Source organism: Solanum dulcamara, chromosome 1, assembly GCF_947179165.1.
Source record: "Solanum dulcamara chromosome 1, daSolDulc1.2, whole genome shotgun sequence".
NCBI lineage: Eukaryota > Viridiplantae > Streptophyta > Magnoliopsida > Solanales > Solanaceae > Solanum > Solanum dulcamara.
The window spans coordinates 80,980,647-81,004,595 of NC_077237.1; the positions used below are offsets into that span (position 1 = coordinate 80,980,647).

General features: G+C 33.7%; 2 protein-coding genes across 2 annotated transcripts; both read left to right on the top strand.

The window, feature by feature from the left end:
• The first annotated feature begins 594 nt into the window (after nt 1–594).
• Nucleotides 595–2,951, top strand: LOC129894717 (3-ketoacyl-CoA synthase 17-like). Its single transcript, XM_055970374.1, has 3 exons — nt 595–1,525; nt 1,641–1,856; nt 2,644–2,951. Exons 1-3 carry the CDS (start codon nt 595–597, stop codon nt 2,949–2,951), a joined length of 1,455 nt encoding a protein of 484 aa, XP_055826349.1.
• Nucleotides 2,952–19,525: 16,574 nt separating this feature from the next.
• Nucleotides 19,526–23,519, top strand: LOC129880025 (LRR receptor-like serine/threonine-protein kinase RGI5). Its single transcript, XM_055953838.1, has 2 exons — nt 19,526–22,538; nt 22,969–23,519. Exons 1-2 carry the CDS (start codon nt 19,679–19,681, stop codon nt 23,346–23,348), a joined length of 3,240 nt encoding a protein of 1,079 aa, XP_055809813.1. The 5' UTR covers nt 19,526–19,678; the 3' UTR covers nt 23,349–23,519.
• The last annotated feature ends 430 nt before the right edge of the window (nt 23,520–23,949 follow it).

A 23,949-nucleotide genomic window follows, 5' to 3' on the forward strand; every position in this document is an offset into this window, starting at 1 on the left:
ACACCAAGCAAGAATTTAAATGTAAAATATTTTTAACTTAGTTATCATTTGGACATGCGATATGCAGTCATGATTTCAAATTAATATTTAAATATGTAATTTTAAATTATAATTTCAAATTTCAAATTTTTCAAAAAATATGATTTTAAATTAATATTAAATCGTAATAATTTTAAATAAACATTTGAACATGTCACTTGAGATTATGATTCATAAATTCTCCTAAAAAACTTTTTTGATAATTAATTTCAAAAAGAAAGATCATAAATCAAAGTATTGTGTACATGAACGTAAAGTTTCCAATAATTCCAAATCTTGAGAATATATCCACCCACAATAGTTGTCATGAGAGCACGTTCATTCTTACAAATATGTCAAATGCCAACGTAACATATCTATCTATGTAAAAGATTAATCATTCTCATGAGCATTCAATTAATGCCAACTCCCTTTAACCCCTACCTCCCACTGCTCCTATACGTCACATATACAAAATATATAAAAAAATGCACCTTGTTTTCTATATATATATATGAGTTAGTAAGTCTTTTTTTCCCAAACAAATAAAAATAAAAGAAACAAAAATCCAAGAAAATGGTGGTACCACTTATACATACCCTTCAAATATCATTTTTAGCACTTTTATTCTTCACAATTCTCCTTCATACTACAATATCTTACACCCCTTTAGCCAAAATACTATATCATCTCCTCACTACACATCTTCACTTTTTTCTATTATTTACTCTATGTACAATTATTTCACTTTACTACTGTTATCATACTCGTCCACATAGGGTTTTCTTGTTAAACTATGCATGTTACAAACCACCACCACATAGGAAATGTACTTTTAAAGTTTGTGAATCATTTGTTCGCAACAATGTACATTTAGTTGAAAAATCCATCGATTTCATGCATAAAATTTACCTTAAATCAGGTTTAGGTGATGAAACTTATGGACCACCATTCATGTTTGAAGATGATGATCATAATAAAAACACGAGCAATGCATTTACACTAAAAAATGCCAATCAAGAAGCTAGAGAAGGGGTAGTTTCGTGTATCGATGAACTTCTAGCTAAAACCCTAATTGAACCTCAATCCATCGACGTTGTCATCGTTACATGTGGAGCGTTTTCGCCTTCCCCTTCGATCTCTTCTTTCATTGTGAACCGTTATAATCTTAGACCGGACGTGAAAGCGTATAATTTGAGTGGAATGGGATGTAGCGCCGGGATACTTTCCATTGATTTTGCAGCTAGGGTTTTGCATGGAAGTCGAAAAGTCCAAAATGCCCTTGTTGTGATCTTAGAGAACACAACTATGAATTGGTACAATGGTGAAAACCGTTCAATGCTTGTTACAAATTGTCTCTTTCGTGTTGGATGTGCTGCTGCTATTATGAGCACTAATCCTAAACTTTACAAAAGGGCAAAAATGGAACTTGTCCATTCTCTTAGAACTCATCATGGAGCTGATGATAGTTCTTATAGAGCTGCATTTCAAGAGGAAGATGATAAAGGTATATCTTTATAACAGTCTCGTTTGTTTTGATATTTTGTCACTATTATTATAGACAACATATAATATAACATCACATGAAAGATCCATTAACAAATTTTGTTCCTGTGGCACAGGTATTATTGGCATTGCACTTACCAAAGATTTGGTAAGAGTGGCAGGGGTTAACCTACGTCAACACATAAAAATCCTGGCTCCACGTGTCCTTCCATTAACCCAAATCACAAATTATGTTTATTCAATGATCATGTCCACAATATTACCTCAATCAAAATTCAAGCCAGTGGTTCCTGATTTTACAACAGCTTTCGAACACATGTGCATACACACAGGTACGTGCGGATGTTAAATGAGCGGGTTAAGTAAAATTTAAATGTATATAATTTATTTAAAAAATTATTTGAGTTGAAATGAGTTATATTGAAATGAGTTAATAACTGAATCATAATTCATCAATAAGGATTGTGGCGGAGTGGTAAGTACTCCTTCATTCTTAATCAGAGGTCTCGACTTTGTGTTCCCCTAGGTATGGTATCGCCTTTGTTAGAAAGCGTTTTATTCCTCAATGTAGGACTTTCCGACACAAATTCGTATTTAGTCGAACTCCAAAAAGGATACCGACACTGGGTGGGAAAAAATGAATCATAATTCGACTTGCTCTATTCTTATAAAGTTTTAATTTTTTTTTATATTTTGATTAATTACCTATGTGACTTTAATTATTTTGTTATGACTATATATAACATATCAAACAAAAAAAATATCTTATTAAAAAAAATTGACAAGATTTTTTATTGATTAATCTAAACTATATATCAGTCCAAGTTTTAGATGAACTAACTAAATTACAGAAAATTTCATGAATAATTTGAAAGATAGACATAATCTTGAACTTTTGATCTCTACTTTATCCAATCGACAAACCATCGAAGTCAAAAGTTTTATCTCTTGGTCAATTTGACTTTTATCTCTCGGTCAAGTAAGGTTCAAAAGTCAAAGACCATTACATTTAATGTCATTCTTGTACATCATCCTTCAAAGTTTAAAATAGATTGAATTAATAAATTGGCGTATTATTTTTATGAGCTAATTTTATTATTTTGGCTACTATGCATGCAGGTGGCAAGGCAGTGATTCAGCAAGTTGCCCGAGTATTAAAATTGAGCGATGAAATGACGGAGGCATCATGGATGACTTTGCACAGATTTGGTAACACGTCAAGTAGCTTAGTGTTTTATGAGTTGGCTTATTTTGAAGCTAAAAAAGGTAAGGTGAAAAAAGGGGACAGGATGTGGATGATTGGATTTGGGACAGGTTTTAAGATTGGGAGTTTGGTGTGGAAATGGATTCAAGATTCAACTCAAGATAATGATAATCCTTGGAATGATTGCATACATAAGTATCCATTGAAGGTTTTTGGTGAATGAATTTCAATTAAGTTATAAGACAATAAAATTATGGTGTAGAAAGAGGAAAAAAAAACACCATATCTATATATGTATTATACTTAGTAGTTTATCCTTTGTGTTGTATTTTGTGTTGTATTCGGAAGTAAGGTCAAGTCCCCCTTCTTGTATTTGTCTCATGATATATAACATTTCAAATAAATTGGAAAAAAATTGAATTTGTAGCTATTAAAATGTCAATACTAGTCAAACTTTAAACTGATTAACTATTTTACTATTTTATCTTTAATAGTATATATTTTATTATTCTCAAACTATATTTCCCAAGTTAAAACTCCCAACTTCTTCTTCACTCGTATGAATTCGTCATTCATCCTTTTTATGGATACTTTTAAATTTATGATTATTTGCCCAAAAAAAAGGTATTTTAGTAATTTAAACAAAAGAATATCTTATCAATGTTTTTTACCAAATATATCAATTATTTATTAACAGTTTCAACACTTCTATTCAAATATTTATAAATTAGATTCAATACTTTACACTTATCAACTATTTATAATCGATTAATCCAACAGGCTCTAATTAATATCTATAATTAAATGTGGAATAAAATTATCCCAAAAAATTATTATCATCACTTAGGTTTCACTCCATATATATCAACATGACAACAAATAACGTTAGCTCGCAAAAGATCGTCACATTTTCTTGGCTCAATGCACATTCCCAGGAAAAGATACCTCCTCCATTTTAGTGAGTTCTTTAATTGACTATTAATAATAATAAAGAAAGATAATAAAGATAAAAGTATAATAAATAAAATAATATAATCCATGGTTATTGGATGCCTGAAATAATGCTCCAACATAAAAGAGTTATTTTTTTAATAATTATTATCTGAAAATATTATTGCGGCTTATGGCTACACTAGATATAGGAGCGCCCGTGCTGGCACGGGCCAATTATTATTTTTGATATTTTAATTTATGTGACACAAATGAAATTTGGAATCATTCAAATTTTTATTTAAGTTATTAATTATTGTGATTTATATTATTTTTAATTTTTTTAAATAATCTACATTACCCCTCTGTCCCCATTTAAATAGCTAATATAGAATTTCAAGAGTCAATAATTTTTTATGTCTTTTTAATATTTTAAGTTGTTAATTATTGTGATTTATTATTTTTTAATGTAATTTGTAAATAATATATCCAATTTTATGTGGCATTGATTAAATTTTGTGAGTCAACCAAATTTTGTTGTCTTTTAAATACTTAAAGTTGTTAATTATTGTGATTTATAGTATTTTTTTATGTAATTTTCAAATATGTAACAAACTATAAAGAAAAGTAAGATAAACAAATGAAAATGAAGAAAGTATAAAAATTTTCATAAAAACCCTCGGCTGAGGTAGGTACTTCGACGAAGAGATGCCTAGTTCTAGCCCCATGTGATATAGTTTGATTTAGCATAAAGTTTAAAAAAATAGAAATTTTTGAAATTTGTGGTTTAAAATAAGTCATAAATATTTGTGTTGCTATAAATCATTTTATTATGAATAAAATGAATATTTTAAAATTAAATCATTACAAAAATATAGAAATGTGATATTTTTTAGACTGATTAAAAAAAAGTTAATAGTATAAATTGAAATCGATGAATAATAAGCTAAAAATTGATAATGTATAAAGCTATTAAGTGGGCCATTAAGTAATAAAAAGAAAAAAAGACTGTACATGTTAAAATTTGAAGCTCAGAAGCAAATACACAGGAGGATCCAAGCTTCTCTATTGTAGGTCTCCAGAGGATAATTATGTCTTCGAAATAAAAAAGTTAACCTTGATATGAATTTAGAATCAGTGAGTTATACTGAATTACAATTAAAAAAATGAAAATAATGAAATAACAAAAATAATTCACATTAAATGTCAAGCAGACATGTTGAAGAGGTGTTTGTTTATCCCTTTTGTAAGATAGTAGAAATTTATTTTTGTCCTCTTCGTGTATTCTTTATTAATTAACTTTGTCTTTTACTATTATCTCTCTCTGTTAGAAAGTTAAGTTTAAATCTGATAGAATTAATAATCCAAGTGCAGTGACTTAGATGAAAATAGAACTATTTCCGTTAATTAGGTTTGGGGCTCCATGCAAATATAAACAAGAATTAAATAGGGGACAAACTACAAAGTCTGACCTAAAGTCACTACAAAAAGTATTTGTGTATTTCACTATTAGTAACTTCTTCAGAGAATTATTTCTATTTTTTATGAATTCATTTGCTAAAAACGGCTCCCATAGAAAGTAAATGAAAATGTACAACCACATAATAAGTATCATGTAAAGTAATGTCTATTTCAGAATTAGCTAGAACTTCTCAGAACCATGTTCTTCATTCACAGGGTTTCAACAAGGGACTGGTAGTGTTCCTAACAAAATACTACAAGGGAACCACCAGTTCATTATCATGTCTACAACAAAGAGCTGCTACTAAGAGTTCATCACAAGCAGTGAAGATACGGTGAAGGAACCAGGTCCTTCACATGAGCAGGGCTATTCAAAATCAAATCGTAACAGATTCATAAGTCAATCATGAAATTGACTTATTGGCTTATTGATATTGGGTTATTGGATTAACGATTGGTGAATGGATTAAAATTTTATACTTAACGGTTTATTGGTGTAATGACCCTCCAAGTCATTTTCCTAATATTGCTTTCGTTTCATCATTTAGAGCATTCATATAGCTACCCCGGGTCATTTATGACCTGTTGGCGCTAGTAGCACAGCAGCCTGGTCGTTCGTTTGAGTTTTAGACCTGTTTCCCTATTTCGGAGCTTTTATAACTTGAAATATTGACTTTGGTCTTAACTTCAAGAAAACGACCTTAGAACAGAATTCTGACAGTTTTATTAGCTTCGGTGGCCAAGTTAAGCTAGTAGCATGGTCTAAATGAGTATTGAGGCAATCGGTATGAGTTTGAGGCCATTTGATGCTTTTGCCTTTGAAATTTGGTCTATGGTTGACTTTGTTCTGTTAGCTCTGGAACATCGAGTTTAGTCTAGAATGAACTTTTGTTCAGTCCTCGAGACTTGCGGGTTCATTTTGACCCTCGATGGATTTCAGTATTCGAAGATGGGACCCACATCTGATTGTAACAATCTCTGATAGAAATTTCGACTACGCTATCAAGTATGGAATATCATTTTCAATCAGATTATATATACGTTTTGTGTTTTTCCGACTCCAGATGAGTCTGGAGCATAGAAACCAAGGATTTGGTAATTGCTGAAATCTGGTGGTGCGCTGGTGCACCATCCTCGCCTCTATTAAAGCAACCAATTTCAACATTTACTTGAAAATTAACTTCACTTCATACCTCGATTTCTCCTTCATTTCAAGCTCAAATTTGAAGATCTAAAAGTCCAAATTCAAGAAATATTCATGGGAATCTAGTGGTGAGCTTGAAATGCGAGGAGAAGCTTCGTGTGAAGTAAGAAATTGAATCTAGATACTGCTTTAGTGATTTTCGGAGTTGTATTTTGTTGAAATTTTGGAGGTTGTAACCTGATCAATTTAAACCCGATTTGAGTGACTTTTGAGGATAAATTGTGGGGGTTTTACAAGGATCGTCATAGTATAATTTGTTTGGGTTGGAAGGATCTCAATTTTTCAAAATTAGATGATCAAGAAGCTGTCATTTTTGACCTTTTATTCGAATTTTGTGAATTATGATTGCATGCTCATCCCACGTAGCTTCCCATCCTGAATTTTGTTAATTGTTGATTTGTGAGCGTGGGTGATGTTTAGAACCTATTTTTGAGGTCAAATCTAAAATTTCCGTCGTGGGTCCCACATTTTCCATTTTAGACCCCAAAATTGGTCTTTCTTCAAAAATTATGAAACTAGTTTCTAAACAACTGGTATCAACATTGTGACTCTACTTTTGATAGTTGGCAGCATTCTAAGACAGCTTGAAAGGGAAAGACTCCGGCATTGTGATTTAAAGCTCGCGTGTTCAGCCTATAGGTAGGTTACGGCTTTCCTTTTTTTAGATTGAGCCGGAATGTATGAAATCATGTTGAGATTGATGGAATTTGGGTTGGGTAGCTTATTTGTATATCTTAGGTGTTAGAAATCATGTTTAGGCTTCTTATCGGGTTTTCGGGTATCTGGAAGCATGTGTATCTTGTCGTTATTCGTCGGTATTGTTAGGAAAGTTGAACGAGCATATTGTTGACATTGTGGAGTATATTTGCTTTAGTATAGGTTGTAAACCTACTTTAGTTACCCCGCGTCGCTCTGGCGGACTTAGATCCTTGTAGAATAGTGTAGCGGGCTAGTTCCTGGTAGTTCGCCTTAGCTAGGCGATACCCTTTCTCTTAATAACACCCTCATCCATAACTCGATATAATCATTACTTTGAGATACATCGACAATACTAGATTTCGTGACCATTTGGTTTTGGTTCTGGGTCAAGTTTTGGCAGCATATCAGTTAGCGCCTTAGGGAGGAGATTCTCTATATTGTTGTTGTCTAGTTGGAAAGAAAAATATTTGGCACCACAGGATAAATTATCTGCGAGCATCCAGGTACCTAGTCCTAGCCTTCGTTCTGAATTATCAGAAAGCATTCGGGTACCCAACCCCGATGTTTGTTGGCTTGCTAGTATGACGAGCATAAGGGTACCTAGTCTTGGCCTCGATCATATCAATGTGTTACGGCGAGCATTCGAGTACCAGTCCCGGGCTCAACCGCATCGATGTATTATAGAAAGCATCCGGTACCCAGTCCCGGCCTTATCCATATTGGACATTTGGGAGAGCATCTAGGCCCCAGTCCCGGCCTCGACCCCTAAGTCACCCCTTGTTCGTTGACTTTTGGAGATTCTAGGTTTGGAAATGATATAGTTCTTCGGTTCCTGACATCGCAGATTCTTAGTTCCCAGCTTTGGTAGTTGTAGCTATTCTGTATACTCGGTGGGCTTATGGGGGTTCGTTTGGATTTATTTAACTTGCGTATGAGTTTCCCTGTTGGGCTTATAGGGGCCCAGTTGGGTATAGTTAGTTGTAGTTCTAGTAGATAGAACTATTTTCACTTTAGATGTTTAAGTTGATTCCTATTTAGGCTTATTCCTCTTTTTCATATTATTTTTACCTTTTCTTCTCAATCGGCCTATGATGCCTACTAGATAACTGTTGTCTTGGTACTCATACTACACTCTGCATCTATTTTTGTGATGTAGGACCGAGCACCAGCTACCATCGTGGATAGATTGAGCCTGTTGTAGTCAGCTTCGGAGATTAGGGTGAGCACTTGACATTTTTGGATCATTTATGTCTCCTTCAGTATGGATGGTCCGTCTTTTGCCTTTTGAGATTAGCCAGTTGTTGTGTATATATTTTCGATCGTCTTTCAGGACTTGTACTCATCTTTTATTTTATAGCAGTTCTGTACTTGTGACTTTCAAGTTCATGGAGGGATATTTAGTTGTTTATAGCATCTTTTGGTTTAGTTCCGTTTATTCTTTTTGCTTATTTTTATAATTCTCCACTCTTGTTTAGTTTCTTCCCTCAAACCCATTACTTGGAGTTCTGAATTTACGGGTTGGCTTACCTACTGATGGGTAATAATAGGTGTCATCATGACCTGAGGAATCAGGTTGTGACAATTGGTTTAGGGGGCAAATTACTCAAATTTCTTATTGGATAAACTGTTAACCCATTAAGAGTTATCTACTTATATTTTTATCCCTTGGTATATAGAGTACATATTATTAACCCTAAAACCCCATTTAATATTTTGCATCTCCTTATTTGACTTGATACATATTTGTGAGTTGGATTTTTTACTGGTCTACTAGCTAGCAAGTTTTGATCATAATGCATGAGTCTTCACTTCTTATTTATAAAAACATATATTTGAAATATATTTTAGTCATGAATATGAAGTTTTACTTGTAAATATTTGTTAAAATAAGGAAAAGTTATTTGGGTGAACACTTTTTCATAAATAATTACAGATTTTAGCGATAGTTTTTATTTATTACCATTTATAGCAATACTATGATAAATTTGATATGTATTAAAAGTAAATTATGCATGCAATATAAATGTATTATAGATGTTTTAAAATATATTATGTCTATTTGGTAAGAAATTGACACAATATATTATAAGTGTATTAAAGTGTACAAAATTTGTATTATATGTGCTTTATAACTTATTTTGCTAATTTATATAAAAATTGTATTATAAATGTACTATAAGTGTCTAGTGAAAAAAAATATTGTTAGAAATGGTAAATATTTTCTTGATATAGTATATCTATGTAAATTTTATATTCATGCACCCTCAAAATTTAGGTTTTCATGTGTTTCTCATTGTAATTTACAACTACAATATTACTAGCTTAAGTAGAGCTAGAAAAATTGTTTTGTTTGATGTGAGATCAATATATTGGTGAATGAAAGTGAAAAAAAACATGAAATGATTGAGTCAATACACAACCCTTTAACCATCCAGTAATTACCAATCTAATACAAAATCAATCGATATCTTATTAATTGGCTAACAAATTAGTATATAGCCTAATCATTAAGTATAATTATCCACCCAATCCATCTACTAAGCAACCCTACATGAGTGGACATGAGAAGGTTGTTGGTCAAGCCAAGGCAGATTTTAAGTGTGTAAAAGGATTCCTTAGGGTTAGGACAAATGAAATAGGGATCAAGAAAAATATGAAAACACTATCATACTTCACTCAAGAAGAAGCTTTGGAAAATAGAGGAAACAGTAGTCAAACGCGTAAAAGAGAACTAAGTCAAATTAGGATTGAAATCTTAGATTTTTTTTCTAATTCTTATTGAATTGGGAGAACAAAAAGCAACTATATAACTACTTGTAATGACCCTCCAGGTCATTTTAGAAATAAAGCATTCATTTTATCGTTTAGAGCATTTCTATAGTGACCCTAAGTCATTTATGACTTGCTAGCACTAACTGTTGGTCGTTTGGTCGTTCATTTGGGTTTTAGGCCCGTTTCCCTTATTTTGGAGCTTTTGTAACTTGAAAAGTTGACTTCAATCATAACTTCAAAAAAGGACCTCAGAACAGAATTTTGACGGTTCCATCAGCTCTGGCTTTCTCTTTTCTATTTCTTGCGGGCTATTAATTTCGGCGGTGTGAGAAAGACTTGAATTCGGAATACCAACCTTCGGTCTATGAGTAATCTCATAAAATACAGTGTAATAAAGCATCAACATGCATTCATACTCAGTCGATTCGAAAGCAGCAATAGATGAGCTTGCCACTAATAGTTGAGAGCTCCAATCGAACCAATCCCCTGGTGGACCCGCAATGCCTAATATTATGGAGACTTATCATCGTAGATTCTATTCAAACACCCTTTTTTGATCCATATCAGTATTTTGTATAGAAGATTCATAATCTGTATTGTCCTTGAACCTAGACCTAGTGAAAATGTCATATCAGGCGCACCTATCAAAATCGAAATAAAAATGATCAAATTAGGTTAGTAGCATGGTCGGCATGAGTATCGAGGCAATCGTTACGGTTTGGGGTTATTTGACACTTTTGCCTTTAAAATTTTCCCCATGGTTGACGTTATCAATATTCTTGGAAAATGTGCTTGGATGAAAATTCTGATAGCGCAGTTTGTTTTGAAATGTCTAGTTTGGTCTAGAACGACCCTTTGTTCACTTTTTGAGACTTTCAATCTAATTTCGAGGCTCATTATAGAATTTGGCTCAAAATAACATTTAGGTATGAGACCTTTTTTTTGTTAAAATAACCTTGTATAAGAATTTTAAATGCGCCATTGAGTTTGAAATGTCAAATTTGGTAGGGTAGTAACTCTCGTTTGCTCGCACGGGGTGTCGAATGAATCTCGAGTACCCCGTGAAAGAAATTGGCATGCTAAGTTCACTTTTGCTCTAGCTGGGTCTGGTGCCTTCGCTAAAGTGACTCTTGGTCGCTAAAGTAGTCAGGAGGTCGCTAAAGCGGCCAACCCTCTTAGGCGGGTGTCGCTAAAGTGACTGGTCGCTTAAGAGACCCAGTGTCACTAAAATAACCTCGTATAGAAATTTCAAATGAGCCATTAAGTTCAGAATATTGAATTTGGTAGGGTAGGATATCTCATTTGCTCGCATGGGGTGTCGAAAGAATTCCGAGCACCCCATCAAAATTGGCATGCAAAGTTCACTTTTGCACTAGCTGGGTCTAATGACGTCGCTAAACTGACTCCGGGTCGCTAAAGCGGCCAACCCTCTTGGGCGGGTGTCGCTAAAGTGACTGGTCGCTTAAGCGACCTGGTGTCACTAATGTGATGCCCACCTCTTTGAGGTGGTTACTTAAGCAACCAACGGGTTCGCTTTTGCGATACCTGAGGCCCATTTAAGTCCAAATTTCCATCATTGTTCTTAGAAATTTGAAGCACGATTTCTCCACTATTTTAGAGGCAATTTGGGCGATTTAAATGGCTATTTTGCGTGATATTTTGAAGAGATTTTATTAGTGTGATCCAAATTGAGATTTGAGTTTTATCTTGAGGTAAATTTCCCTTTTTACTTGCGAGTTAGTGTTCTTGAGTTAGAATGCCAATTTTGATGCATGCCTGGATTGTAGCTGAGGTAGTGCGTGAATTGTGTTTCTTTTTGGAATATGAACTAGGGGTAGTAATTGAAACCTATTTTTGAGGTTAATTTTGTGAGTTAGGGAGCGGGTCCCATAGTTCTCGATTTTTGACTCTGAAATTGGCCCAACTTCGAATTCGATAATTTTAGTGTCACAACAACCGTATTAATGTTGTGATTCTATTATTGATAGTGTGGCAGCATTCGGAGGTCATTTGAAAGGGAAAAACTCTAATTACGTGAGTTGGAGTGCGCATGGTCGACCTACAAATAGGCTATAGTTTTCCTCCTCTTTAGACTGAGCATGTTTAGGCACTTGTATACTGAATTGTATGAGCTTGGAGAAGTTTGGGCGTCGAGCATGCTAAATTCCTAGAACTCATGTCTTAGGCATTATTTTCGAAAAATTATTGGACTGTGTTGATGTGGTTATCCCTCTTTTTGGTGTATGTTGTACCTTTGGGTTATATATTTGGAAGCATGTTTGGCCTTAGTCTAGGTTTAGACTTGACTTGCGAGATTTTGGTGTCGTTGGGCCTTAGAACTTCTCTGATGTCGTTACGGACAACTTAGCTCCTTATAGACTGATATAGAAGACTTGATTCTGATAGTCTGAGTTTTAGCTAGGCAGTAACACAGCTTGGGAACCTTACCTCCATAATGTCCTATTCTTCTACAGTTTTGAATCGCTTGGTTCTTGGTTTTAGAAGTTTTTTCAACGGTTCTGGCTAGATATATTTCGGTTGTAGTGATTCATTAATGGCATTCGGTTTGAGGGTACTCCCCATGAGTGATTTTGACTGACTCGTATCTGTTCATGGTTTAAGTCCCCAATTCACTCCATCGAGCGGGGTTTAAGCCCTTGTCTTGGTATTATTGCCTCGGTTTAAGTCCGTCGCTCCTCACTTTGCTGTGGTTCGAGCCCACCACCTTTATATAGCCTCGATTCAAGTATGTCACTCCTTATTTGCTTTGGTTCGACTTCTTAGATACTATTACTCAGTTCAAGTGTGTGGTCTTTCTTACATGTGGTTCAAACCCACAATCATTTGTTATCCGGTTTAAGTCTGTGGTCCCTTTTACACGTGGTTTTAAATCCATACCTATCTATCACCGGGGTTCAAGTCTTTAGTTGCTTTTAAATCTCAGTTCGGGTTCCTAATTCTCTGATGAATCATCGGTTCAAGTCTTTATCTAGTCTCAGCTTGAGTTAAGGCTTCAGGCCTTCGGGATGGTTCGGTTCAAGTATGGAAAATTGGTGGCAATGTTGGAAATTTATCAGATCCGTTCATTTTACTTCAACTATCTTTGCTCATGTTGGGCTTATAGGAGTACGTTCAAGTTGTTACCTTTAGACTTATGCATGAGCATACCCGTCAAATTTATAAAAGCCCGGCAAACTTAGCTAGTTTCTCTCTCTTTGTGTGTTGAGTAAGCTCGTGTACATACCTATACTTCCTTTTTATCCTGTCTTTGGTTATGATTACTTTCTCGCATTTCAGTTTAGTTTTGCTTATCTTGATCAGTCAGCCTATGATGCCTATTAATACCTGTTGTTTTGGTACTCATACTACACTCTGCATCTATTTTTGTGATACAAGTCTGAGTACTAGCTATTGGCGTTGATTTGAGCCAGCAGTTATCCTAATCAGAGGCGAGGGTGAGCACATAGCGTTCTAGATTTACCTATCTACCTCTGTACATATATTTTGCCTATCTTTTATTTTTTGAGACAACCCTGTTTCTGTGGTCCACTTTTGGGACTTGTACTCTTTTTTGTAGTAGCTCTGTACATGTGATTTCTACGTTATGGGAGGGATCTTTTTATTTGTATATATTTTGTTTAGCTTCTGCCGTTCAGTTATGTTCTTGTATCTCATTTTGTTTTTAGTTGTGTGATTGGTATTCTACCTTGACATCCTATTACTTACAATTTCGGGATATGGATTAGCTTGTCTACTGGTGGGTTGTATAGTAGGCACCGTCATGACCTAAAAAACCGGATCGTGACACTACTCTTCTATAAGGCGTGTAATCGATGTTAATAAAGATAGGAAAAATAGAGTCACCACAAAGAGACAATAAGAGCAGGATCTTAATACTGCGTATTATTTTCATTGAAAGAATCAACTGACGACAATAAAGAACATGTTCTTTTATCAAGATACATTCATAAATCCTTTTTGTAGTAATGAATCTTGTATGTGTTCCTAAGAAAAGGAATTTGTCCTTGTTATTAGAAGTTCGATTGACTATAACCTTTTACTTTTCTTAGTTGACTTATATTAGTTATGTTTTGAGTTATAATAAGGGCCAATAATTAGCTAGAGTTGGTGAGAAAGTTAGGCTACAATCGAAGCTCATTGTAAAGGGGGAAATGTGCATATAGTGGTTAGCTTCTTATGTGATATAGTGGAAACCTAAGCTTGTAAACTCAAATTTAGTGGTAATTTGAGAAAGAGAAAGAAATCATGATATTTTGACTCTTGGAAGATGAGTTTTTCTACGTAAAACCCTTAATTGTGCTTATTGCTTTTGATTCCGCGTTGCTTTTTATTTAATTGTTGAAGAACCTAGTTCTTCAGTACACATAGGGACAACAAAGAATAATAATTGATAATAATAGAACAGTTTTTTTCAACAAGGCGAAAGATGGTTGCATCTACAGAATTACAAGAAGGTCTATCAACCGCAAAGGCCTCCATCCTTAATTCAATGAAAAAATATTATTGTTAGTGGAAATCAGGAATATAAAATTTCATAATTGGAGATGACCAAGAGCTATGAAATATTATTCAAGAAGGTTCAAAAACACTCATGATCGTTGACGATTAAGACAAGAAGATTGTGCCCATGACAATAGCAGAATACAATTTGGAAGATATCGTGAAAGCAATCCAAAAGAATGTCTATTTAGGATTTTGAATATTGTTATGCAAATTTTTCGTAAATATTTTATTTTCAAGTTGGCTATTTAATTTAAGCTTTCATGCTTAATAAAATTGATCGAGAGAGAAATTTTCGATCATGTTTTTAAATTTTTTATTGCGCCATCTTTTAATAAAATCAACATTGATTCAGAAAATTAGATACTAATTAATATATAATAAGAAAATGGTCCAAATTTACCCTTCTAGTTAAAAAGTTTGTTTTAGTCATGTCCCTGTCGATTGTCTTTATTGATTAAGAGCAATTTTTGAGCCAAAATTATAAGAACTTTCAAAAATATGAAAGATTTGAAATATAATTAGGCTCCTTAGTTATGGTTTGCTTAATTACATTTTATAGCTATAGTTTCAGTTTCTATGCCAATTTCCGCTTGTATATCTCGCTGCATTATACAAATTGGGCTTTCAAAGAGATTGTATGTATTCGCTTCCAGATTTGTATATTTGCCTCCAGATTTATATATTCATTTGTAGATTTGTATATTCGCTTCTAGAGTTGCTTTAGAGATTTGTATATTTGCTTCCAGATTTTTATATGAGCCCCCAAATTTGTATAATAGCAATGTTCATTAAACTGTAGCCAATTCGCGTAATTAATTGAAATTATACCCTTTTCGCATAATATAGCACTCCCTTCGTTCCTTTTTACTTGTCAAATTTTGACTTGGCACACCTGTTAAAAAAACATTGATTAGTATAGTGAGTTTACCATTTTACCCCTATTAATTGATAGAGTTTTAAACATATATACGCACTACATATTTCAAAGACATTAACTCAATGTTAATAAATTGAGCGTATAATAGGAAGAAAAAAATTGTTCTTTGTTGATTTGTCAAAATTGACAAGTAAAAAGGAAATCAAATTAGGAAATATTTGATAAGTAATAGGAACAGAGGGAGTAGTAATGTTTTTCAATCACAATTTTTCCAAATTATAATACTCCCTTCATTCCATATTAAGTGAATTTGTGAGGCAATGCATACATAATAAGAAAAACATTTAAAGACATAATTTGAACAATACTTTTCACTATTGCCCTTTGTAAAATCATAAATATAACTTTGCAAGTAGTGTGATTTATCTCCTAGAAAATATAAAACTTCAATAAATGAAAGGGCAAATATGGAAAAAGTTTCAAACATCTATCTTGAACTTTAAACAATTCAATTATTTTGAACAATGAAAAATCCCTCAAAAATTCACTTAATATGGAATGGAGGGAGTAGCAAAAACATAAATGACCCCATTTTTTGCTGGAGACCAAAGTTAGACTATTTTGCATCGTTCAAAGACATTAAAGTTTAGTTGTCAAAAAAAAGATATTAAAGTTTATCCTCGTGTAAAATTAATGTTCCATGCTCAAAAGTTAGGGAAATTAGGAATTAAAATGAGTGAATTTTGAATATCCTAGTGTGGTTGAACATTGTAAAGATAAACCCTAATCGTTACTTGTGCCCTAATTTATTCCAAGTAATTACTTCACTCTCACTATTTCATGTGACAACATTTTTCTTTAGCCCTTCTCCCAAAATAGACCCACTACTTCTTTCTCGATAACCAAATCACACTTAAGTTAAAATTCACCACAGCTAAGTGACTAGCATAGGCAGTAGAAACAAAAGAAAGTTACCATCATATTTTTAACTTTACCCCGTAAGATAAGAAGTAAAAAAAAAAAACTAGCTGCTTCAATTAGGTGTCCTCTAAAATCACGCTCTTTCTTGAATTTTGGCTTCGTCTGTGCTTTAAGGAAAATTCTCTCAATTTCTTTTTACTTGTTATGTTATGTTTTTTTAGAGTCAATTTGACTAATTTTTTAAAGTTAAATTAAATGTAAAAACTATATAAAAAGTACTATACGTGATAAATTATATCTTAATTTTCTATATTAAAATTTTATTTTTAATATAATGAACAAGTAAAAGTGGAGAAAAATAATTAAGTGAGTATTGACGTTGGAGATCAAGCAGTTTTATAAAACAAATTATGTATTTGAATGAGATTTTAAGGTTGTGATTGGTGGAACGAAAATGTTTTGTTGGAAAATAAATAGGTTTCTTATTGTGTTTGGTAAGTAGAAGAATATTATCACAAGAACTTTATATGTAATCTAACAAAATTTTATGGGGTGGAAAATAGGGATTTGGGAGTGGAAAGTGTTAGGGTTTAATCGTGATTTTATGTGACTTTTACTTTTTCCTCGAAGTAAAATCAAAGCATTACCATAATTATTTTTACTTTTCATGAAAGAAAAATATAATTCTCTTCCATATTCGGTTATTTTTCCTTAGAGGAAAAATTTCGAACTCTATAAATTGAACACTCCTCTTCTCATACCAGAACACAATATGATCCACAATATAGTCATTTAGAGAGTTTTGTTTAGGGGAGATTTCTCTCAACAAATGTAATATTTTTCTTTTATATTAGTTCTCATATGTATGCTAATTGGCTAAACCATATAATAATATTATGTTTTTTTTATTATAGTTTTATTTGTCGTCTGATTAATCGCCAACATGATTTGCAATTGTAAGCTTCTGCGTGCCGACGCTTTAATTCTTTCAAACCCAATAAGTGATATTAGAGCTTATGGTTTAATGATCCAATGGTTGAACGAGCGAGGTTGAAAGGTACAAGAAGGTTTCAAATCAATTTGCAACTAATTTGATGATAATGAAGATTTTTGTCCAACTACATGTGGAGAAAAAGTTTTAACCATATTTTCAATATTCATGTTGCTGCAATTTAAAAAATATATATATTTTAAAACCATTTTTATCTCATATATTTTAAACCTTATTTTTAACCATGACAACAGCAGCGATGAAGACTGTGAAAAACGAAGATATCATGTATGTGAAGAACAAGGATCAAATTTTGTTAAGAAAATCCACCCAAAAAGGGAGATTTGTTAAAGTTTTGCCATGATTTTATTACCATATCTGAGTCTTACTTTTTCCTTAATGGAAAGTCAAAACACTACCATAATTATTTTTACTTTTAGTAAAAAAATAATATAATTATCTTTTATATTCGATTATTTTTCCTTGGAGGAAAAGTTTGGAACTCTATAAATTGAAGACTTCTTTCTCATACCAGAACATAATATGATCTACAGTGTACTCGTTTAGAGAGTTTTGTTTGTGGGGAGGTTTCTATCGACAATTTTAATATTTTTCTTTTATATTAGTTTTCATATGTAAGCCAATTGGTCAAATCATATAAAAATATTATGTTTTTTTTATTATAATTTTATTTGTCGTCTGATTTATCGCCAACATGATTTGTAGTTGTAAACTTCCGCATGACGCACTGATTCTTTCAAACCCAACAGAAGAGATGGGTTGGTTGAGGGGTGGAGATTGGGAGCGTTGGGGTGGGGGTGGGGGGAGGGGGAGAAAGACAATAAACTTGGAATGTCACGCATAAAACTTGTTTTTCAGAAAATCATTTTCCTCATTTTTTAAGGAATTTATTTTTTTTTAGAAAAAATAGTTTCCAAAACATTGTGACTAACCAAACACGAAAGAAGTTGAAAAAAATTCCTCCATACCAAACACATCCAAGGAGGAAAAATGAGACAAACTTTTCTATAACCACTACTAGAAAGAAGGATTTTTCTCACCACGAATCAATGAGAAATTTATGCTATAGAACATAATTTTTTCACTCATTTTTTACCGAATCGAATTGAAAAAATGCATGGTGGATGACACATTCTCACAAAAATATTGGGAAGCTCTCTAATTTTTTCATATGAAAATATTATTATTTTTTCTTTTCTCATCGATTCAATCAAAATATCAATGGAAATAATCATTGAACATTTTTTAATGAGAAATTTCAGTGAAAATAATTTTTTTTTAATAGTGAACAATCATTCTTTTTAATAACATTTACTATAAATAATCAAGTTTTACACAAATTAACCGGTTGGATTATATTATATGTTCTCTATAATAACACTCTATTGTAACAGACAAAAGATATAAAAAGATTTTATTGTTTAATCATAATTGGCCGCTTAATCCAATCCTCTTTCTTTTTGTGTTTCACAGTCTCCTAAGCTGGCTCGCTGCTGTATCACTCCACTCTTTCTTCCCTTCCCTAGGGATTCTATTATTTGAAAAATGTCTTTTCATATTGCCAAATATGTCATTTCCTTATATAAGGGTAATTTTGTGAGCAGCCAATAAAATAATTACTCCCTTCGTTTTATTTATTTTATGAGATTGTATTTGATTAGGTACAAAATTTAAAAAGCGAATAACGTATATACAATATACTTAAGAGTTAAAATTATATATATCAATGGTATAAATAATTTTTACACAATCATGTCACTTTGACCTATTATATCATGCAACTTATCTTATTTACAAAATTATAAGTGGATTAGCATGAATTTCAAAAAGTGACTAGGTTATATAATATACATTATATACAAATCAATGTAAATAATCTTTTATAGAATAAGGTTATTCAAAGGATCTTTACATGTAAACCTTTTTAAAATATGGAGTTTATAATCTTGAAAATAAGAAGGTTTACCTGATACAAGCTATTTGGTTTAATTTTGTGCCACCATGTTCAACACAAGCACTAGTTCCAGAAAATTTAAATAACAACTCTCTTTTCAATATCAAGTTAATGTTCCATAAAGATAACACAACTTTTTACTTCACATGCATGATGCTCCCTCTGATTTAAAAAAAAAATCTCTCTTTTCTTTTTGATAATTTTTTAATTTCAATTTTTCAGGTGACATTTCAAATTTTCAGACCATAAGATTAAATGACATTTTAATATTTTTTTATGTACGTATCTTTAATTTGATAACACCATAAAATTCAAAAATCTTTTTTAATTTCTTAAATTTCATATCAAGTCAAAATCAAAAAAACAAATTGAAATCTAAACGAAAATATTTTTCGAAAAGAGATTGTGTGAATTTTAAGCACTTTCATCACTAAACTAGCCTCTATCACATGCATGTTGTCTCCTATTAGTAGACTCTCACTATAGCTTCCATAATTTTGACCAACATTTTTGTGTGCGTCACTACTACTGCAAAAATCCCACTTCTTGATTTTTCACCGTCAGTCCACTTCAAAGGCTCAAAAATTTGAGAGAAGATGACAACTTTGTCATATTTTTTCATTATATTCTTCTTCTTGGTAAGTTGTTTGAGTCCAAGAAGAGTGAACTCTCTGTCATCTGATGGAAAAGCTTTGCTCTCTCTTCTCAAAACAACTGACCCTTTTGCTAAATCATCATCATCATCATCTTTTGTACTTTCTTCTTGGAATGCTTCAACTTCAACTCCATGTTCTTGGCAAGGCATTTCTTGTTCTCCTAAACAGAGGGTTATTTCTGTTTCTCTTCCAAATGTATTCCTTAATCTCACTTATTTACCCTTTGAACTGTTTTCCCTTTCATCCCTTCAGCTTCTCAATCTTTCTTCTACAAATATCTCAGGCTCAATATCTTCATCTTTTGGTTTATTTAAACATCTTAGGCTTCTTGATCTTTCTACTAATTCTCTTTCAGGACCTGTTCCTTCAGAACTTGGTGGACTTACCTCACTTCAATTCTTGTTCTTGAATTCAAACAAATTGAGTGGTAGGATCCCATATCAACTGGCCAATCTTTCTTCTCTAGAAATCCTCTGTCTCCAAGATAATCTCCTTAACGGGTCGATACCAAAAGATTTAGGCTCCTTGGTGTCACTCCAACAGTTTAGGATTGGAGGAAATCCAGAGTTAAGTGGTGAAATACCTGCAGAGCTAGGAATGCTCACCAATCTAACGACGTTTGGTGTTGCGGCCACTGGACTTTCAGGGGTTATTCCACATACATTTGGTAATTTAATCAGTCTACAAACTCTGGCAGTATATGACACTGAAGTCTTTGGTTCAATACCACCTGAACTTGGGATGTGTTCAGAGCTCAGGAACTTGTATTTGCACATGAATAAGCTCACTGGTCCAATCCCTCATCAGTTGGGTAAGTTACAAAAGATTACTAGCTTGCTTTTATGGGGAAATTCGCTTACTGGCCCTGTCCCGGCTGAGCTTTCGAATTGTTCATCCCTTGTGGTTCTTGATGTCTCTGCAAATGACTTGTCTGGCGAAATTCCGGGTGATTTGGGGAAGCTAGAGGTTCTTGAACAGCTTCACTTATCTGATAATGCATTTAGTGGTGCTTTTCCAATGCAGTTGAGTAATTGTAGCAGCTTAACAGCTCTTCAGTTGGATAAGAACCAATTAACAGGCACGATTCCCGAGCAAGTCGGTGAATTGAAGTACTTGCAGATTTTCTTGTTGTGGGGGAATTCTGTTTCAGGAACTATCCCAGCTGCTTTCGGAAACTGTACTGAACTGTATTCACTTGACCTCTCAAGGAACAATCTCACTGGTTCAATACCTGAAGAGATATTCAGTTTGAAGAAGCTGAGTAGATTGTTGCTTCTTGGGAATTCGTTAATGGGAAGATTGTCTCCGAGTGTGGCAAAATGCCAGTCTCTGGTCAGGTTGAGGCTTGGCGAAAACCAGTTTTCTGGACAAATACCTGAGGAGATAGGACAGCTGCAGAATCTTGTGTTTCTTGATTTATACATGAACCATTTCTCTGGTGAATTGCCTTCTGAAATTGCCAACATTACGGTTCTTGAGCTGTTGGATGTGCATAGCAATTACCTAACTGGGGAAATACCATCATCGTTGGGAGAGCTCGTGAATTTAGAGCAGCTTGATCTCAGCAAGAACAGCTTCACTGGTGAGATTCCTTGGAGTTTTGGTAATCTCAGTTACTTGAACAAACTTATTCTAAGCAATAATCTGCTTACTGGTCCAATTCCAAAGTCATTTAGCAACTTGCAGAAGTTAACTCTACTTGATTTGAGCTCTAATAGTTTATCTGGTGCAATTTCACCTGAGATTGGTTACATGACAAGCTTAACAATCAATTTAGATTTAAGCTCAAACCGTTTCACAGGCGAACTCCCTGAGACATTATCTAGATTGACACAGTTGCAATCTCTTGATATTTCTCATAATATGTTGAGTGGAAGGATCACAACTCTAAGCCTCTTGACCAGTCTCGCTACTCTAAATGTATCGTATAATAATTTCTCAGGGCCTATTCCTGTAACACCCTCCTTTAGAACTCTAACATCAAACTCTTTTCTTGACAATTCACTTCTTTGTGAATCAATTGATGGTTTCACTTGTTCTGCTCATATAACTAGAAGGAACGGATTGAAGTCTGCAAAAACCATAGCTTTGGTTGCAGTGATTGTGACTTCTGTAGCCATAACAGTTGTGGCAACGTGGTATCTTGTGACAAGGAAGCATAGATATGAATTTGAGAAATCACCTGGTATGTCTGCCTCTGCAATAGGGGCAGAAGATTTTTCCTATCCGTGGACTTTCATCCCTTTCCAGAAACTTAATTGCACCATTGATAACATCTTGGATTGCTTGAAAGATGAAAACATTATTGGGAAAGGCTGTTCGGGAGTTGTTTATAGAGCAGAAATGCCAAATGGCGAGTTGATTGCAGTGAAGAAGCTCTGGAAAACAAAGAAAGATGAGGAACCAGTAGATTCTTTCACTGCTGAAATTCAAATTCTCGGTCACATTAGGCATCGAAACATAGTGAAGCTCCTCGGATATTGTTCAAACAAGAGTGTTAAGCTTCTTCTCTACAACTACATTTCAAATGGAAATCTTCAACAGCTCTTGCAAAGTAACAAAAACTTGGACTGGGAAATCAGGTACAAGATTGCAGTTGGATCAGCTCAAGGCCTTGCTTATCTTCACCATGACTGTGTGCCAGCAATTCTTCATAGAGATGTCAAGTGCAACAACATACTCCTCGACTCCAAATTCGAGGCTTATTTAGCAGATTTTGGACTTGCAAAGCTGATGAATTCTCCAAATTATCATCAAGCTATGTCCAGAGTAGCAGGCTCTTATGGCTATATAGCTCCAGGCAAGTATCTTTCAACTTTTATTTCTCATATGAACCTAAATGTTGTGCACCTTTTATATGCCAATCTTTATCTTTTCTTCAACAAAACATAAGATGCTTTTGATGCTTGTGTTGAATTGTGTGATCGTCTCTTCTAAAAGATTAAGGCGTTAGAGATGATACCCTCCTCTTTACTTAATTATATCTTCAACACAGCCGGCTCTAATTCTTGCCAAGCACATGAAAACTCTTCTGATAATGGGTGTAGCTGAGACTTTAACCTAGGACCTATGCCTGCTCTAATACCATGTTGAATTATGTGACCATATCATGCTGAATTGTGTAATCATATCAAAATGAGAGTCACAACGTCATGATCTATAGTCAAGGATAAACTAAACAAGTTATGCTTCATAGATTTTGACACAAACTTTTACCTCAATGGTTGCAGAATATGGATACACAGTGAATATAACGGAAAAGAGCGATGTCTACAGTTATGGAGTGGTGCTGCTGGAAATATTGAGCGGACGTAGCGCGATTGAACCTCAGATTGGTGATGGACAACACATTGTCGAGTGGGTGAAGAAGAAGATGGGAAGTTTTGAACCAGCTGCTACAATTCTTGATTCCAAGCTACAGAGTTTACCGGATCAAATGGTGCAAGAAATGCTTCAAACACTTGGAATAGCTATGTTCTGTGTGAATTCATCACCCACTGAAAGGCCAACTATGAAGGAAGTGGTTGCACTTCTAATGGAAGTGAAGAGCCCAACTGAAGAATTTGGAAAAACTTCTCAGCCTTTAATACATCAGTCAACTCAAAGTTGATTCTATTTTTGCTCTTTTCTTTCTCTTTTATTTTAGAAGTTTAGGCATTTATTTCCTAAGGTAGAAGAAAGGGCAGTTATTGTAGGAAAAGAGAAGAAAGCTAGTTTCCTGGCATAGGTTATTGTAGAGATTCTTGTACACTTTCACAAACATCTTTTGGGACTTGACCAAACAAAAATTACTGCTCTAATATTCGAAAAAGTGCTTTGAAATTGATTAGCTGAACTACTCTGCAAAGGTATTTTTTGGGAAAACACTTCTAACAAAAAGAACTTTTCATAATAAACAGATGAGTTTGGCCAACCAGGCAATTAGTTACGTAAGATTTTCAATTGATGTTGTTTTTGTCTCAAATACTAAGATTATGTAGTTTTAATTGTATAGAAAAAAAGGTGGAAGATGAAAATACACTTACAGACTGTACAGGTAGATATTAACTGTAGAGGCAGCAATGTGATACAAATTTCATTTTCTCCCAAGTTCTCCACGGAATTGAGACTGTCGATCTGAAGATCAAGTCAGACTACTACATCGCAAAGTGACTTGTTGTAGAGACCTTTTTCCCAGTCCAACCTGTTTTTTCAGGTTTAGGTTGTAGTTG

Excerpts from the sequence above, each read along its gene's own strand:
- LOC129894717 (XM_055970374.1), top strand. The coding sequence starts at position 595 with ATGGTGGTACCACTTATACATACCCTTCAAATATCATTTTTAGCACTT. Across the intron at positions 1,526-1,640 it reads TCAAGAGGAAGATGATAAAG|GTATTATTGGCATTGCACTT; the intron begins GTATATCTTTAT and ends CCTGTGGCACAG. Across the intron at positions 1,857-2,643 it reads ACACATGTGCATACACACAG|GTGGCAAGGCAGTGATTCAG; the intron begins GTACGTGCGGAT and ends CTATGCATGCAG.
- LOC129880025 (XM_055953838.1), top strand. The coding sequence starts at position 19,679 with ATGACAACTTTGTCATATTTTTTCATTATATTCTTCTTCTTGGTAAGT. Across the intron at positions 22,539-22,968 it reads TTATGGCTATATAGCTCCAG|AATATGGATACACAGTGAAT; the intron begins GCAAGTATCTTT and ends CAATGGTTGCAG.